Below are 14,024 nucleotides of genomic sequence, written 5' to 3' on the forward strand. Positions count from 1 at the left end.
CGGGTCCACCCCCTGAGAATTGAGTCGGGGGGCTTTCGGGCCCCCCCGTTCATCCCATCTTCCTCTCCCTCAGAGCACAAAGGGTACATAGTCACCCAATTTTTGACCGTGTTCTGTGGCTTAGGCCCTGATATGCTGTTTTGCCAACAATCTAGGCCTTGCCTTGACAAAAGACTAAACATTTCTGCTATATTCAGGGGTATGAGTGATATAGGGAACATAGAATGGGGTAAGAGGGTTAAGGAATGTGTAAACAAGGGTGCTAGAGAGAAAGGGAAAGGGACAAGGGACAAAGGAGGGAAGGTTGCTGCTTTTAAAATCTACTTCCACAGATTTTGTTTCTATTTATATATTCCCGAACAACAATCAGAAGCTGCATGTGTTTCTTCCCTAGGATCAAGTGTATCAACTAAAAGATGCCAATTACCTTGGCATCTCAAAATGCCTTGTGCTAGCACTGTTCTTGGACTGTCATGCAGCAGCACTTACGAGTAATCAGCAGTCTTTGCTACAACAGTCATTGGTGCAAATCAGAAAGCACATATTTGTTTGTCATGAAACCTCATGAACTGCCTGTATCAGGGAGCTTAGGTCACCACAGATGCTTAGAATCAGAAACCTGAATTATCCATCTACATCAGGTAATCTCATTACAAATATGCTTCCGCTGTGAGGAAGAACAGAGCAGCCTAAGCCTTCTGCAGAGTATTTATCAGAACGTTACCAGAAACATCTCACTCCAGAATTGTTCCAAGCAGAGAGACATAAGTTTAAGAGACTAACTTCAAACAGCATCTCATGTTGAGACTACACTCTTGCGTTTCACAAGTCTGCTATATGCAAAACTCTGCCCTACAACGAGGAAATGAGTGGAAAGGGAAAATACTTTATTAAGTATTTTATTAAGTTCTGTGCTCACTAAGTCACGCACATAGATTGCACATGGACATTGGAGCACAAGTCTTAGGAGAAGCAGCTAAGGGAGTAGGGGTTGATTAGTCTGGAGAGAAGGAGGCTCAGTGGAGGGATCTTAACTGCTCTTTACAACTACCTGAAAGGAGACTGTAAACAGGTGAGAGTCAGACTTTTTTCCCAGGTACCAAGTGATCGGACAAGAGGAGACTGACTCAAGTTGTGGCAGGGGAGGTTTAGATTAGATATTATGAAAAATTCATTCATCAAATGATTTAGTGGCAGACCTGGCAACAGTAGGTTAACAGTTTGATTCAATGACCTTAGAGGTCTTCTCCAACCTTCGTGATTCTACAGCAAACTGAGAATACAGAAGTTATCACAGCAATAGTTGTAAAATGCTGTCCAAAGAAAACACAATGCACATACCACTATGTGCAGACTAACAGGAGATCTCCCATTCCTCTCTTACCTAATATCACTTAAACAATTCTGTTGATATTTATCAAGAACAGTTTTAAAGATTAAGGTGAATTTGAGGTCTCATGGTGACTATCAAGATTCAGCCACCCTCTTCAGTTGAGCCATGTATTTGCAGCTGTGAAATCCTTATCTGGAAAAGTAATCACAGCATCCCCCTTACATACACAAAAACTGTACTTTCTGCAATGCAACAATTCTGGTAGACAATGCAAACAACATGTCCACAGCCTGTGACAGAAGAGCTGTTTCCATTTAGTTCATGATCAGTTCATTCTTATGCCAATTTAATCCACACACGTTTTAGATTGTTTATGAAATGCTGTATTGCTCTATACACAGTACAGTACACAGCTCTGTGATCTCAAATTATGCTGCTTCATCAGCAGCACTGGATCCAGAGGTATTCCTGAGGTGCTGGGCACTGAGACATGCAGCGATACTGATGGAAGGATTTGAGTTCTGCTGCCTGGGGGAGGCAGCACCAGCATGCCTGATGTAGGTGTTCAAGCCTCACAGTGGCATTTAAGAGTTCAGACGTTCAACTCTCAGTCTGTTTCTATTTATACTTCACTTTGTTTGGCCATCTGCTCTATTCATAACAGGGACAACACAAAGGAACAAAGTCTTGAAATATAAGCAGTTCATAAGCTCGGTCCTAGCAGAATAGAAATCACATTCTACATCAATTCAACACACGTGGATTTTTGCATAATTGATCGTTTTATTGGAATCTGTTAAAAGATGTTTGTTCAGACCACCTGTTCAGCAGGCAGTTATGCTGCTTCTGTTCACTGCATACATACCGAGCAAGTCTCCAAGCAATACATAAATATTCTTTTGTCTGACCCTATATATATATATATATGCATCTTTACTACAAAAAGCAGCGTTTCTTCAATAAAAGTTGTATCCATGGGACCAATGTGCATTTGTTTCAGCTATGACTTGTACCAAACCCATACTAACAATCATAGGGTAAGTACATCAATACATGTAATAGACCTTTAACAGTAAAAAAAGAAAGTTAAATACTGCAACAGCTGAGATTACATACTGCATTTGAATGCTAGAACAAAATCTATTGACCTAGTTAATGACACAGTCACCAAAACACAAGATACAGAAGCAATGTCAACAGCCAGTAATTGTCTAAGCATTTTAGAGTTCCCCTTTTCCCTTCAAATAAAGAAGGGTTGTGCATATCTTGAATGTGAACTTAGATATCATTAACCTTACAGCAATACTGATGCTGATACTTAGGTCAGGTAAAGAAACAGCCATACTCAAGCTGCAGGCCACTGAGTACACATAGCATTTGTGAGTTTGAGGAGCCAATGTTCACTATAGGACAAGTTTGTTGTCCAAAACAAGTGTATCCTATGGAACAGCAGCATTAATTGGCAAGATTTATATGTAGTGAAAATGCCACTTTAGAAACCTAGCATATTTTGGTTAATTGATAAGAGTGTTGATTTAACTAGCTATGATGAAGGCTAGGGAGGTATTTTAACTGAAACACCTTGGTAAAGTGAAATAAGCTGACCTATCATTGTTCTCTGCAACACAGGAATCAAACTGCATGTGTTCTCTCAGTCATCAAGTATTTCAGTCAGCATTTGAGTTTTTAATCTAACGCCAGGTTAAAATACATCAACATGCCTAAATTAGATACAATGATGACCAATTAGCTGTCAGTCCCTACTTTCTATAATTACAAGCCCAACAACTTCAGCACATAAGTATAGCCAATCTTTTTAAGTTCAAATTAAACCATTACAAGACAGAGAGACCCATTTCAGAGATTGCTGTGTGATAGCATTCTGGACTGTGAGAACATGCATAAAGCAGCTGTCCAGAAACACACAAGTAAAAGAAGTTGCTAGAAATAGCCACTGAACATACACATGCATGCCAGTTAGTTTCCCAATTAAAATGCTATTTACAAGCTGTACTTCAATTTTTTGTAATTTGTAGTTTTTAACCCAAAGTGAGGGACTTCCGATGTGACCATTTGAAATAGCCAAAATGAAAATGAGTGCAAATTACAAAGCCACAAAGAGGTTAGCAATGATTTCCTGATCTTTTCAGGTAAAAACTTATTTACTAGACAAGCAACACCAGACAGTGGTGGAGTCCATGAAGGACATAACCTCTAGGAAAGCAAACACAGCCTTAAACAACAACACTGACTTTCTGAAAAGTCTGAAGGAGTGCAAATTGAAGTCCTCCACGAAGGTATCTGGTATCTTGCTGTATGTTGTAATGTATTATTGCCCTACGGGTTGATCAGAAACCCACAGCCAAATATTAATGCACAAGAAATTTAGAAGTTACTGTGCATAAGATTATGATTAAGCTGTAACAATCTCAGGTACTGATTATGGCTTAGACCTGCACTGAAAGTTAACACTTAGACAAACATCCTTATGTGAATGACATTGTCCATATGAAAGTGAGACAACTTTGTTACACTGAAGACTTACTTGGTTAAAGTGGCCTTTGAAGAAACAATAGACAATACATTTATACATAACCATAGCAAGAATTAGCCCCATAAAAAAATTCAGCAACATTTTTACTCATCTCTTCTTATAGATATTTGCAGATATTTTATAAACAGGTTTTGTTTCTAGCCAGATCTTTGATAGTTAATTCTTCATCCTACTTCCCTCCCTCACCCAAATCTGCCAAATTCAAGACATTGTTCTAGCAGCATTCATGAAACCAACAGTGCAAAGCTGTTATAAAAGCCTCTTTTCCCAAACTGTGACATCCTCTTCAAGTTTTTTATTAGGTCAATAGCACTTCCCATGTATTTAGAGCTCTGGGGAAAGGCAGGAACAATGGATATGCTGAATCTAGCAAACAAACAATTTGTTTGCCAAAGGCTTTTTTGGGGTTTTATTGTTGGGTGGATGTTTTTAATTTGCTGCTCATACTGGCCATTGTTACAACTTTCGTAATTAGTTCATTACATTAAATTCACAGTTCCTCATTTTGACACGCACCTATAACATGTGAATTGAACTGCACCACAATAATTGTAATGTCATCCCTATACATTCGAGCCAGCTCTTCTGGAAGACTAAGCATCTTGGACAGTCGCTCATGATCCACAGTTCCAAACTCATTGTTACCCACTGCATGTCGGATCAGGTGAGTCGCTGCATTCTGATCTTCAAATACTGAAGAGATTCTTGCTCTCCTTTCTGTTAAGAGACCATGCATCTGTCCCAAAGTTACCTTATACCCACCAACAGCTATTGGCTGTTGGTGGTGAACACCAGTGAGGTACTCCCCTACAATTCTAGCCACATCTTGCCTGTGCATCGTCTCCCACAGTCCATCTGTAGCCAAAACCAGGAACTTATCCTGTGGCCGTAATTTGTGATATATGACTTCTGGTTCAGCTGTGAGGTATGGGGGAGTGTGATAGTTTGGAGGAATGAACTTTGTATATTCATTGTCATTCAGCTGATCTGGGCCTGATTCTATTACTCTCTTCTGCAGTTCGATACTCCATTTAAACTTCACATCACCAAAAGCTCTGAAAGGCATTAGGAGACCCAAGAGACGATCTTGTTTCACAAGAGTTTTCTCTTCAGATTTTGGATGCTCCGTTTTCACACGTTCCACTTCATGTTCATTTTGTGCATTGTGGTCATAGGACAAAGTAACTGCAGACCAAGATCCATCTTCTTCCTGAACCCCAAGCATTGCTCTACTGTCACCTGTGTTTGCAATGTGCAAGTCAACACCATCTACATGAGCTACACAGGCAGTTGCACCAGAAAATGCCACTCGCAGTACTAGATAGTTGAGAAAAGAATTTGGATCTCCTACTTGAGCTTCCAAAGAAATATCGTTATCAAGCCTCTTAAAAGCATTAATTAAAGCTTCTCTCACATCAGTAGTCTCTCCACTGTTGAGATCAATCAGCTCCTGCCAGTAAGTTCTTAGACTGTTGAAATAAAGCTTGGAAGCTTCTTTGCTAAAATAATCATTGGGATGCTTGTGCCACTGTAAAATGGGCAACAGAGCTCTGCCACTTTCCACAGCATTTTCTATTTCAAGTAAAGTCTCATGAGGTAACAAAGAGACAGCAATGTAGTAAAACAGTCTTTCACTTACAGCTTGAGCACAAGCACAGCCTGCGTGGCCATCAAACACACCCAGAAGCATCCCTCTTGTCTGTAAACATGTGGCAGCGCTCCTCCGGTCCTCTATCGGAGCATTAGCAGGCAATTGGTTGCTATCAAATCCAAGAACAGAACTTACATTTTTACCATCAAATTCTGGGACTTTGAAACTGTACTCATTTGCCTTCAGGATGCTGTTGACCTGTGGAGGAGTGAGGTAAAACCTCTGTGACGCAGAAGCATGATCCCTTGTGTGAATGAAGTGATTAAAGTTCTCCTTTGGCCTATAAAGTGCTGCAAATTTCTTCTGTGGTGCATATCTGAAGTGACTGTGAGCAAAATGAGATGACAAACAACACAGATGTCTATGGTGGCAGTAACACGCAGTGCTGCCTATTCTGCTAATCTCACAGTTACGAATCAATGGGAACAGATGAGCTGGTGCTGGCATGGCATCAGACAACAATGGTAGCCTGGAGCTTCGGACTGGAATTGCTGAAAGACAAGAGAACAACTGTGCTTATGGGGACAGCCAACAGATTCTTACCCCGCCCCCCAAGGTCTGTGTTAAGATGTTTACAGCCCCTAACCGAGTTCCTTATATCGACTTCATAGCTTCAGAGGGCTTGACAAAGAAAGGCATTAAGAGGTGTTTGTTTATAGACACTACATTGGGCTGTAACAAAAAAGCTATACCACACTTCAGTTCAGAATAGATATTTTAGCTCTTATACCCACTCAGGTAGCAGGCAGGAAGTGAAAACATCAGCCAGACAGACAAAAAGCTTCAAAGAACTTAGGACAACAGTCATCATGGACCACTCTACAGTATTGTCACCTTCTACAGGGCTTTCATAGGTATTTGCTTTCCTGGTGATTTCACAGATGTCAGAGTCAGATGTCAGGGCACACAGGGAGGAAAACTCTGTCTTTCTATAAGGCTAAAGAAGAGAAAGCATCTAACAGTAAGACTCAAGAACAACTTAAAGACGACATACAACTGGGTTTAAAATGAAGATGGTTTAGATGACAGAAGCAAGCAGTAGGTCATAAAGAGCAGATATTCTTTTTGTAACCACATCTTACTAACAGCTCATCTACTCCAGTGAGTTTTAGAACTATAAAACACTTTAGGAAGCTATTCAATTGAAGAACTACATCCAAACTGTGTTTGCTTCCATGACTAGAATAAAACCCTGCTCAATAGACTAATGCTAGTTCAGTATTAAGATAAACTATTAAGTTCAATATCAAAAAAAATTATACTACTTGCCACATCTAAAATGTTTCCTTATTTTTCATTCCCCTGAAGAAAGATCATTCTAATATACGCTTCCTTTTTCCCATTTACATACCAAATCACAACATTAGTGTATCTCTCAAAAGTCTTATTCACTATGCTTCATTATCAGGAAGTCTTCTACAGTGTCATACTTGAGGAAACAATTCCAGAATGGAAATGGAATTGAACTGTGCCTCGTGCGAAGTACATGCAGTTAAGGAGAATTCAATTTTCTCTAACTTTTATGATCAAGTTCCATCATAAAAGCTTCTTCTCAGAAAAGACCATTAAAAGGCTTACTGCAGTCATAAGTACTAATCTATCAGCACCATTCTCAGATTTGTTTTACTGAAAAAAATGAATATTGCTGTGTTATGCAAGGTGCTTCAGTCACTAAATTGATTTTTTTTTAGCCAAGTACTACAGTATTTCAGATGAGACACTGCTATAAAATATGCAGCAAGCCCCAATACTCAATCTAAAGGATCGTGCAATACAGACAGAACTGCATTCTGTAATCACTCTATTCCCTGAGCTTTCCATAGCTTCAGCCATAGGATTCTGATCACTCAGACCAGCTGAGAAGTGTCTAGAAATATATGAAACTTCACCCCATTCACTCTGTTTCAAGAGAGGCAAGCAAGTCACATTCTTCCCTCCAAGCTTGCTTCTTTTCCTTATGTAACCTGGAGTGGAGTCCATTTCTCTGTTGCAAGATACATAACTGCCAAAAGCAAAGCAGAATTCATGTTGCTATTACTCCACCGGCTTCCCAGTCTTAATGAGTGACTGTCACTCTTGACTTAGATTGACAAAAAATCTTGTCCATTGACCTCTCCATGTCTCCCACTGACAGCTGTGAAGAGTGAACTGGTCAGTTTTCTGTTATGCAGCTACAAGAAGAGCTCTGGTTGTAGTCCAGATGCTCAGCAGCAGCATATTGGCTCAAACTTCCAGATGAATACTAAATTTCTGTTACCCATTTGCTTTTCAAAGTCTTTTTCTCCAGTCCAAGTTTCACATGCACAGAGCATGACAGCAGTAGACTGCAACTCCAAATATTCACTGCCTTCTAATTATAAAGGATCTATTTTGGTAACAGTTATGTATATTTCTTCAGGTGACATTTAAAAGCAACAATTTTGCTTACAGAACGGTAACCTCAAGGTTCTATGGATGTGCCTGGCCTACAGCAGCACCTTGGATTCAGCACTGGTCTCCCATTAGAGTCTAACTGAGTCAGGTTCTCCTGACTGCTCAGCATTTGTGTTCAGTGCTGACCCTCAGTGGTGCCACAACTGTTCTGACAGTTTTGTTGTTGGTCCATGATGAAGCAAAAATACCAATATACCACTGTTGTAATGGCTCTGCATCACCACTGGAGGATATTTTGCTGATTTTTAATCATTAGTTTATTAAATATTACAGGAAATCCAAGAGGAAGTAGTAGAAAGTTGGCCTCAAATAATCCATGGTCTGTATCATTTACACTAGATCTACATTAGCTTAAGAGATCAGTTTGTTTCACATACTAGATTTAATAAATCCTATGAAGTTGATGAAGCAAATGCAAAATTTCAAGTTTCCCAACCTGAACTGAAATTCTAAGTCTCTCCCATTTATCCCCACAACACAGATGTCCCAAATATAACCAGACACCCCATCTAGCCTTTAAATAATTACTTTAAGATCCCAAGTTCATTATGATTGATCAAAAGATGGCAGAGAAGAAAAAGAGGTGAAGTAGAAATTTTACAGTTCAATGAAGATTTGTCAAGAGATTAGAACTGATGCAGTGTAAACATCTCTCCAAGCTCTGAACAGGGTACAAATGTTACTTTTCAAGCTGCAAACATAGTACAGCCAATAATGAGTCAGGTGGTCAATGTATGGCTTTTATACTACTATACTAAAAAAAAACAGAAAAATATCCCCTCGTTTAATAAAGGGATGTTCTAGCTGTACCAGTAAGGTCAACTGACACAGCACAGACAGGTTCCTCCATAACACTGTGCCAAAGACACCTATGGCTTCAGCTAATAAGACTTCCCCTGGGTGCCCTTCCTACACCTTACAGACCTGAACGAGCCTGTTGTAGAGGATGGAGGTGGGGAGGAGGAACAAGAAGCACTGAACCCAAGCAGCACCGCTAATCCTCCCCCCACGCCTCAGCCCTCGGACACAGCCCAGCCCGGTAGCCCCTTCCCCGGATCCCATCTGACCCCCGAGCCCGTCGTTCCACGCAGGGACATACATACCGATCCGCCTGGGCCCAGGACACACACACATTCTCCTGTCACAACATGAAGCCGCCAACATCCACAAAGCAGAAGCCCGGGGGGCGGGGGGAGAAGCAAGGCAGAGAGTTTGTTAGAGAAGGCGCAGAGCTCCGGCACGGAGGCAGGACGGCAGACAGGAGGAGACACGCACACAGCCCTTCTGCGGGCGCCCGGCGCCGCCGCCCGCTCGGCGATGGGACCGAGCCAGCGTGCGCCGCAGCGATCGCCCCGCACCGAGCCCCGCCGCCGCCGCTGTCCCTTCCGGCAGGGCGAAGCGAGCCCGCCCGCCCGGCCGCCGCCGCGGGACAGCGCTGCGCGCTCAGAGCGCTGCGCCGGTCCCGAACATGCCGCACCCTCCCACAGCCGCCCGCCCGCCTCCGGCACGACGACCACCTCCTCTCCCTCCGCCCCGTCCGGGCACAGACCTGGCCCCTTCAGGCAGCACAAGGAGGCGGGTGGAAGGACCATGCGGCACAGGGAAGAGAGGCGGGTGAAAAGGCGCGACAAACCCCGCACGCGCCACCAACCTCCCGCGACCCCCAGCAGCCCCTCTCAAACGCCCGCGGCTCTTGCGCCGCCGCTTGAGTAAAGAGCTGCGCGCGCGGCGCGCCGTCCCAATTGGCTTTGCCGAGAAGGGCCAAGCGGGTCTACGTTAAAAGCGGAGGCTGCGGAAGCGCGCGTGGGGTGCGGGAGGCAGCATGGGGCGCTGCGTGCGCGCGGCATCCGCGCAGTAGCGGGAAGGCGCGGAACTGCGGTAGGCGGCGGCGCGCGGCACATCCGCCGCACCCCCACGCACCCCCACGCCCAGCGCGCGGGGAGGGCGAGCCCGGCCGGGCCCTCGTTTTCCAGGGGGAAATGTGTGAGGGGGTTCCCCCTTGAAATCTTCGTGAAGTTCCTTTTAACAGTCACAAAGCACGTTAACTCCGCAAGAGACCACTGTGAAGCCTGTCCCCTAAACCGGGGAACTCTGCCCCGAGAAAGCCCCCCACGCTGGTCAGGAGCTAGAGTCACACAGCTTCGGTCTGTTAGGGAGACTGAATATGGGAAAATGTCTAAAAATCGTCTGTAAGGCGTATTGACATTTACTTTGAATTAATCTTAAAGAGTGGGAAATGTGGGCTGGGTTGTTTTTTCCACTTGAAATATTCACGACGTGAACAGTAACAAAACACGTTATCTCCTCAAGAGTTGACTGAAGTCTGTAGTGCAACGTGCTTTTTCTGTTTGTTGGGTTTTTGGTTTTTTGGTTGTTTGTTTTTTTTCATTTGCCCTGTGGTGTTTCATCTTCGCCAGAATCCCTCCAGAAAAAGCTGCCATGGAGTGCCAACATCCAGGGACCTCTGCCCTGACAAAGCCACCCTGGCTGCTGCCTCCGCCAGCAAGGAATGGTTTGAGGGCAGTGGTTACAAAGCCCTTCCCCAGAAGAGCAGCACCTATCATTCCCACCAGTGCGGCAGGAGCAGCAGCCTCGCCTACTCCCTTTCTCTCCCCGCTGTTAGTTATGGTCCTGTCCTCACTGATGTATCTAGGGCAATGCTAAATTTTGCACGTGCTTCTGAGATACTCTGATCCAGCCTTATTCTTCCTGTAAATTTCTGAATATGGAAAGTATATAACTTCAATAGTCAATGATGTCTTTCTCTGTTGATAGATACCTGTGCTCTCATGCCTTTCTATTTTCAGGATGGCCGGGATGCCCACTTTGCTGTGTGTTGTTGGCAGCAGATGTTCAGCGAGCCTCAGAGTGTTGCAATTAGCGTTCCCTTAGGAGCTCTAACAAAACATGGATTTTGACTATACTTGCATTTTACCCAGTTGGTAGGGTGTGTATAGCTGTATACCAAAACCAGAGGTTTTGGAAACAAAAAAAAATCTGCACTTAGTGAGCTGTACTTGAGATGTAAGAGTGTGGAAAGTACTGGCCTGTGACCTTCTGTGTGAAAACCAGCTAGAAAGATAAAATGATGCCATCCTTAAAAATATAAGTCTTCTCCAGCAGTAGTTGGAAATGCAGAGTATTATCATGTTAATTCATCAATGTTCTGGGTGACTTTTGGGACATTTGTTTATCAAGAATTGTACTCCATCATCTTCTCTTTGAAGTTTATTTTAGAATTAAAACCAGAAAAAGGCATTTGACAGACACCATTGTACATTAAAGACTTCATTAAACAGGCATGGAAGATGAATAATTTGCATTCCTTTCTAATGGCAGCACATGGTTAGAAATAGATTGGCGGAATACGCTGAAACAACAACCATTTACATAATTTTCTACTTGCAGCAAGAGTGACTGTAAAGCCCCCAAGTTTAGAAATGTTCTTATAGATTACGTCCAGTGGCACAGTTAAGGCATCATCTTACCCTGTCAGAGGGTAGAAGGCTGTGGGAAGACAGACCTCTGCCTGGGTGAATTTGAGTAGTAGTTATATGAGTAGGTATACAGAAATGGATTGGGATGAAGTCGCCACCCATCACCTCGTATTCCTGACTATAAGTACAATAAGTACAAAGTTTGTAGAATGGATTCATATATGAATTCTGCAGAGACTGTTGGTCTCTAGAGTTGTCTACTGAGAAAAAAAAAAAATCTCAAAATAGTTAGCATTTAGTACTTTTGGTCTCCAGAAAACTTGTACCCATTAGTTTGATTCTCCATAATTTGCTGTGAAATCGGAAGTGTAGTTATAGGTCTCTGCTCATTTATTTATTTATTTATCCTTTTTTCTTCCTGATTTCCTGATGAGGCCAGGAGAAGAGCTACTCTTAGAGCTTGTGTTGGAAGTTGTGGCTCCTTCTCCTACAGTATCCTATTGATACCACTTATCTCTGAACAATAGACAAAATCTGAATTTTAAAATACTGAATGAGAAGAGAATTTGGCCTTAGCAACCACATATAAATCCTACAAATGAAAGACAAAATACTAAAAGTTGGCTGATATTTTGCTCCTCAAGCTGATGCGAGTTTGCTGGTCTTCCAGAAGCTGGATGTTGCAATCTAACTGGAAAATTAAGTTTTCCTTCTCTTCATCTTGCTGCTGCCAAAACCTTTTTGTGCACTTTGAGGAACAGTCCATTTTTGCTGATTCTAAAGAATAAAAATTATTTTAATGAATAAAAACCTGTTGTTCCACATTTTACATCAGAGACTGATGGAGAAGCAATCACTTGTAACTGCTTCATGATATGCAAAGTCTCCCTGTTTCCCTGGATGAAAGGATTATCAGCTGAGTGTGACAAAAGACATCAGTTCTTGTCCACCGTGCCTGTTGCTGGCAGTGGGTAATTCTGCACTGCAGAACCAATAGGCAGCTATGCATTATCACTGGAGCTAAGGTGCTGCAGTAGTTACCCTAACACACATTTCCAGAGAAACTCCATTACAGAGCATCAAACCCCATTTTCATTTGAAATCAAGTGTTTCTAATAACTTTCTAGTTTAAATATGTTCTTGTGCCTAACATATGAATATTTTATTTATTCAATTTTATTGATTCATTTTACTGAAAGCTAGCTCAGAAGCATAGGGTAACACTTTACTTGTTTTTATGTCCACTGACTCCTTAACATTCTTATGATATCTTTGCACACAATGTTTCAGAAATGCTGTTTTTTCCAGAAATGCTTGTTGAAAAGAGCAGTTGCTCCTAAAACCTGCCTTGAAGCTGAGTGCACAGATCAAACACTTCCACCTGGCATGCTGCCATACCAACCTAGAGCAGGACAAAAAGACAGAGGGGTCATACAAGTTTTGAAAGCATAAAAAAGAAAAGCCTAGAAAGGGGGGAAATAAGGGAGAAAAACATACAATGTACTGGATAAACAGGAAGAATAGGACAAGACTAAACTATCTTCTTTCCTTTCCTGAGAGCATTACAGAAGCACTGACACCAATCCAAGTCTGCAGTTGCACAGAGCAGTAATTTATTTTTGGTGGAGGCATTATGTGGCAAATATAAATGTGTCAGTAGAGTTCAGAGCAACTGGAGTACCTGCAAACAGCGGTAGCCTGTGGTCTTCAGTTTGCTTCAAAGGGAAGGTTTGGTTGTACATTCAAGTGTTCTGCTGCCCTCTCAGGGAGTGTTTGCTGCAGGTGGGACATTCATCCTCCCTCAACACAGCTGGATTCCCAAGTATGGTGAATGTTTCTGAAATTTTACATTGAGCCCTGCAAAAGGTGTTTTTTAAAAAACATCTCTTAAGAGTATCAACTTTAGAGTAAACCAGTGGTACACGATTGATGTCTCCCACTGCCCTTTCTAAAGGCAAGTCCAATGGGGAATCGTAGTCAATTGCTTTCAGTGGGTATTTCGCTATCACTGTGAGACTCAGGGATAGTGTAATTTATTTTATCTCCCCTGGAGGCCCTTTGTCCCTTCACTCTCAGTTGCTTTCTGAAATGAAGCAATGGTTCTGAGTCATTCAACCATTCAAATCCAGCTTCCCAGAATCATAGAATAGTTGAGGTCAAACAGGACCTGCTCAGAGCAAGGCCACCTTCAAAGCTAGGTCAGGTTGTTCAGGGAGTTGGCCGGTCCTGTTTTGGACATCTCTGAGGACTGAGGTGCTCCAATCTGCCTGAGCCCCAGTTCCAGTGGTTCACCACTTTCATTGTGAAGATTTTTAACTTGTAGTTAATCAGAATTTTCCTTGTTCAGCTTGTATCTGTTGACTCTTGCCCCTCAGGACTTCTTTGCTCCATACTATGTGTTGATCCCCATCTCATTAGCAGAGAACTAAATGCATTTTTTGCATTTGGTAGTAGTTGTGCACTAGCTTGCACCCTTCACTTGGGTTCATCTTTCAGGGTCTGTATCCAGTTTGGGGAATACAGCATTCTGACAACTTGGTGAAGTAAAGGAAATTCTGGAAAATAATTTTTTGGCCAGCCTCAAGAATTATACTTATGACATTATCAGTGTCTGTG

At 42.5% G+C, this 14,024-nt stretch overlaps 1 protein-coding gene across 2 annotated transcripts; it reads right to left on the reverse strand.

Annotated features, from left to right (window-relative positions):
• Nucleotides 1–2,094: 2,094 nt before the first annotated feature.
• PDP1 (pyruvate dehyrogenase phosphatase catalytic subunit 1) lies at nt 2,095–9,559 on the reverse strand. 2 transcript variants are annotated; one of them, XM_029959251.1, is made up of 2 exons: nt 9,521–9,559; nt 2,095–6,029 (listed from the first exon to the last, which is right to left on the reverse strand). In XM_029959251.1, exon 2 carries the CDS (start codon nt 5,983–5,985, stop codon nt 4,378–4,380), a length of 1,608 nt encoding a protein of 535 aa, XP_029815111.1. In that variant the 5' UTR covers nt 5,986–6,029; nt 9,521–9,559; the 3' UTR covers nt 2,095–4,377. The 2 variants fall into 2 exon arrangements, with proteins under 2 accessions (XP_029815111.1, XP_008920362.1); XM_008922114.3 differs by lacking the exon at nt 9,521–9,559 and adding an exon at nt 9,075–9,272.
• Nucleotides 9,560–14,024: the final 4,465 nt, after the last annotated feature.

This window comes from Manacus vitellinus, unplaced genomic scaffold (genome assembly GCF_001715985.3).
Source record: "Manacus vitellinus isolate BGI_N305 unplaced genomic scaffold, ASM171598v3 scaffold_1_pilon, whole genome shotgun sequence".
Classification (NCBI taxonomy): Eukaryota; Metazoa; Chordata; class Aves; order Passeriformes; family Pipridae; genus Manacus; species Manacus vitellinus.